Below are 4912 nucleotides of genomic sequence, written 5' to 3'. Positions count from 1 at the left end.
CATTATTTCGTCTCCCCCTTTGCTGGCCTCCTATATTCCCATGGCCACGATGATGGGCCCGCACCGCAAAGTCACCTAACCCAGCCGGGCCGGCCCCACCCATTCAACACGGTATGCTGCTGCTCTCGACGGAGCTCCGCGCACCACCTCTCCGTCCCTCCACTCCCCCTACATATACGCGAGTCCCCCGCAGAGTCGACAGCCCACCACACCCTGCTACCCTCCCCTCCCCCGTCTCCATTTCACCAGCTAGCTGCTCCGTCCAGCTTCGTCCAACGACCGCTGCAACCACCGGGCCGCGAAGCTCCACCTGTCCGCCGCGCGCGTGCATATATCGAAGGGCGGGCGATCGTCGGCCGCCGCGGGAGCTAGCGGAGCGAGTCCGTCGGTTGGTCCTTACGGTCGAAGGTTCCTCGAGGACCAGCGTATACTGCTGTTGGAGAGAGAGAGGGAGAGAGATACTGAGATAGCGAGGATAATGAGGAGGAGCAGCGGCGCCGCGGCGTGGGCTCTTGGCGTGGCCGTGGCCTTCTTCCTGGCGGCGGAGGCGGCCGGCGCGGCGCCCGTGCCGCACGACTACGAGCAGGCGCTGCGGAAGAGCCTGCTCTACTTCGAGGCGCAGCGGTCGGGGCGGCTGCCGCACGGCCAGCGCGTCGCCTGGCGCGACCACTCCGGCCTCACCGACGGCCTCGAGCAAGGAGTACGTCGCCGTCCCATTGTTTCGTCTCTCTCCTCTTCTTCTTCTTCTTTGCCGGCTGGCCGGCGGGGGATGCCCGATCATCACATATATCGTTCGGTCGATCAGCGCGCTGACTTTGGATGGATCTTGTCTGCCGTGTTTGGTTCCATTAGGTGGATTTGGTGGGCGGATACTACGATGCCGGCGACCACGTCAAGTTCGGGCTGCCCATGGCGTTCACGGTGACCATGCTGTCGTGGAGCCTGCTGGAGTACGGCGGCGACGTGGCGGCCGCCGGCGAGCTCGCGCACGCCCTCGAGTCCATCAAGTGGGGCACCGACTACTTCATCAAGGCGCACACCAAGCCCGACGAGCTCTGGGCCGAGGTAATTCATTTTACAATCTCTTCCCGATTTACCCCCATCCATCGTAATCACCGCCGTTCGCTGGCTAATCATCCAATCAACAACTTCGAACAAACATGCATGCACGCACCATTGGCCGTGGGCTGACAGATGGAGAAAACTAAAGCAAAGAACTCGCTTATTTTAACTTATTTTTTTGAAAAAAAGCTGGGGGGAGAGGAACATTTGTTAGGTGGGGGCTAGAGGACAAACCAGGCCATGGGTGCGGTTCAGTCGAGGAACGCGCAAATCTCACACCTGCGTCTGCATGATTGTCTCCTCGCCTCACATGGATTAGCTAGCTAGGAGCTTGACGAATAACGCATATGCATGCCTGTCCGCCTGCCTGCTTCCATGGCTTTGACGAATGTGAGTGAAATGATTGACTGATCGTGCTTTGCTTTGCTTTGCAGGTTGGCGACGGCGACACCGACCACTACTGCTGGCAGCGGCCGGAGGACATGACCACGTCCCGCCAGGCCTACAAGGTCGACCGCGAGCGCCCCGGCTCCGACGTCGCCGGCGAGACCGCCGCCGCCCTGGCCGCCGCCTCCATGGCCTTCCGCGAGACCAACCCGCACTACGCCCACCTCCTCCTCCACCACGCCCAGCAGGTTCGTAACAATCACCATCACTAGTACTACTGTGCACGTAGTAACTAGGAATTAGACTAGTCCAGGGATTAGTAGTGGTAAATTCTTTGGCGTGTGTGGAATGTCTCGGGTACGTGTAGCGGAGCTGCCGGGCTGTAGATTCTGAGGACCGGCCAGGAAGCACGAGTCAAAGAGGCCAGAGGATTTTTCTCCCCTGGTTCACATTGGAACCGTGTTCTTCTCCTCGCTGCACGCGCCGCACGTGCCTACTTGTCAACATGACGTCATCACCAGTTCACTAGCAAAATCTTCATCTTATATACACAAACAACAAAAAAACTACCGCGTGAAGGTTCTGTCGGTCCAAGGAGGCCGACAGGTGGGCCCGCGAAAGAGCTCGGCATCATGCGGCACACTGTCAGCGCCGTACTACGTGGCCGCGTGATGCGACAGGCTACTTAACGTAACCACCACATTTCCGTTCACGTTGGCGCCTGCAGAAGCCCACGCGATCACAACGATGCGATGCAAATCATGATGATTATTATTGCGGCCGGCCGATAGATTAAGGGGAATATTAGTTGGTTGTTTAGCTTTTTTAATGGAGTAGTACTGACCCATTTCTCTTTTCTTCTGGTGGTACAGCTATTCGAGTTCGCTGACAAGTACAGAGGCAAGTACGACAGCAGCATCGCCGAGGTGAAGAGCTACTACGCCTCCGTCAGCGGCTACCACGACGAGCTGCTCTGGGCGGCGCTCTGGCTGCACCGCGCCTCGGGGAGGGCCAGCTACCTCGACTACGTGGTGGACAACGCGCACGAGTTCGGCGGCACCGGATGGGCCATCACCGAGTTCAGCTGGGACGTCAAGTACGCCGGCGTCCAGATCCTCGCCACCCGGCTGCTGCTGAGGGGGGAGCACGAGGAGCGCCACCGCGCCACGCTCGAGGGGTACCGCGCCAAGGCGGAGCACTACGTGTGCGCGTGCATGGGCAGGAACGCCGCCGCCGAGGACAACGTCGAGCGCAGCCCCGGCGGGATGCTCTACGTGCGCCAGTGGAACAACATGCAGTACGTCACCAGCGCCGCGTACCTCCTCTCCGTCTACTCGGGCTACCTCACCGAGGCCGGCGCCGGCGAGGGCGCGGCCGTGACGTGCGCGGGCGGCGAGGCATCGGCCGACGCCGGCGAGGTGTTCGCGCACGCCAGGGCGCAGGTGGACTACGTGCTGGGGAGCAACCCGCGCGGGATCAGCTACCTGGTGGGGTACGGCGCCAAGTTCCCGGCGAGGGTGCACCACCGCGCGGCGTCCATCGTGCCGTACAAGGACCGGAAGGAGTTCATCGGGTGCGCGCAGGGGTTCGACGACTGGTTCGGCCGCAAGAGCGCCAACCCCAACGTCGTCGTCGGCGCCATCGTCGGCGGGCCCGACCGCCACGACAGGTTCAGGGACGACAGGGTCAACTACATGCAGACGGAGGCGTGCACCTACAACACCGCCCCCATGGTCGGCATGTTCGCCATGCTCAACAGGGTGGCGCGGGAGCAGGGCCCCTCGCCGGCGGCGCGACGGCCGGAGAGCAGTAGAAGCACTGCGGCGGCGGAGTGAAGTGTAAATTATACTATACCGTAGGCAGTAGTAATACGCGCAGGGGGAACTGTACAATTTTGCCCCTCCTATTCTTTTGTTCATTCTTTTCTGGTAGAAGATGCGAAGGCTCTTCTTCGCTGGGATTATTTGTATGCGGGGGAAAAATTGGTGGACGCGTTTGACAAGCAAATGCGAATTCCCTCCCCGTAAATATAAGAGGGGGAAAATATATATATATATATATATATGTGAAATTAGTTTATTGGCCGGATTTCGAATATATGAAAATGTTTTTCAAATCCAATGAATGATTGCTGATATTCTGGGGAAAAGAACATCGCCGTCTTTCTAATCATGCATCACAGCGAGCTCGTGCAATGATTAAGCATCTGGTAAGGAACATTAAACAAATTCAACGCGGCAAGAAAAGCATGCAAGCTAATGTTTTGTGGAGTAGAGTACGACGCTGCGAGATTGAAAAAGATCTTCAGAGAGCCTAGCTTTTACATGGTGACAGCCCCGTTCCTCTCTTTATTAATTCCATTCAATCGTTACCCTAAAAAAAATCCATTCAATTGTTTGCTTTTTCAGTTTAGAATAAACAGGCGTTTGCTTTTCAAAGGGAAACTCGTCGTGCACAACATGCATTGTCAATATACATGTACTTTTTTTAATAAATATATGTAGATACTTACAGGGAAAAAAAAGTTTAGGGCAGCACTTGGCACCGGTCAACCGGCGCCAGATCCAGGCCTGTCACCTCTGAGCCGTCAGATGTGAGTCCTGCGCCCTGTGGGCTGTCAAAGCAAAAGGCAACATCAGGTGTACCAAAACCATCGTCGCCGCCGTCACCGGTTGTAGCTCGTCGTGTGTGCTGTCCTTGCAAACCGCCCCGCCGGTTGCAGGCTGCAGCAATTACCGTCGCTAGTCACAACAAAGGCCATGATGTTTGAAACAAAAAATGTCATCGCTGGTGATAGGATCCCACCCCACGGTCACAAAATTGTCATTGCCGGCCATAGCATGCACCAATGACAGTTGCAGCAAAAAAAGTCGCTGTCGGTTGTAGCTTGTTGTGCATGTCTTCCCAGCATCCCTCTCTACCGGTCGCAGCAATTGTCGTCACTGGTCGCAACCAAGCAGACGACGGTTGCCGCAAAAAACGTCATCGCGGTGGTAGCTCCGCGTGCATGTCGTCCCAGCATCCCGACCTAACGGTATCAACAATTGTCGTCGCCGGTCATAGCAAGTGCCAATGACGGCTGCAACAAGAAAGTCATCGCCGGTTGTAGCTCGCCATGTGTTATCAATCATCCTGCCCTACCAGTCACAACAACTGCCGCCGACAGTTGCAGCAAAAATCAGTCGTCGCCTGTTGTAGCTCGACGTGACGCCTGCTGGTTGCCACACTGACGCATGCCGGTTCCAGTATTTGTCGCGCTAGGGTTCCAAATATTGCCGCCGAGCACAACTCCATGGAGCACCAGTTGTAGCACCACAGTTCGCCTCTCGCGTGGGCAAGGCCATGAATCGATGATGACGCGGCGACGGATGAAGCCTCGCATCTCTTGGAAAGAGATAGGACGAGGATATTGGTGTGCTCTGCAAGCGAGAAGGCCGACACCCCCGCGCGTGCGCAGGAGCTC

At 57.2% G+C, this 4912-nt stretch overlaps 1 protein-coding gene across 1 annotated transcript; it reads left to right on the top strand.

Moving 5' to 3' along the window:
• The first annotated feature begins 215 nt into the window (after positions 1 to 215).
• On the top strand, positions 216 to 3528 carry LOC119331046 (endoglucanase 16-like). The gene is made up of 4 exons (XM_037604214.1): positions 216 to 700; positions 853 to 1065; positions 1497 to 1697; positions 2322 to 3528. Exons 1-4 carry the CDS (start codon positions 479 to 481, stop codon positions 3282 to 3284), a joined length of 1599 nt encoding a protein of 532 aa, XP_037460111.1. The 5' UTR covers positions 216 to 478; the 3' UTR covers positions 3285 to 3528.
• The last annotated feature ends 1384 nt before the right edge of the window (positions 3529 to 4912 follow it).

Source organism: Triticum dicoccoides, chromosome 7A (genome assembly GCF_002162155.2).
Source record: "Triticum dicoccoides isolate Atlit2015 ecotype Zavitan chromosome 7A, WEW_v2.0, whole genome shotgun sequence".
NCBI classification, from domain to species: domain Eukaryota; kingdom Viridiplantae; phylum Streptophyta; class Magnoliopsida; order Poales; family Poaceae; genus Triticum; species Triticum dicoccoides.
The sequence above is the reverse complement of the archived record's forward strand: the minus strand, read 5'-3'. Positions and strand labels throughout refer to the sequence as shown.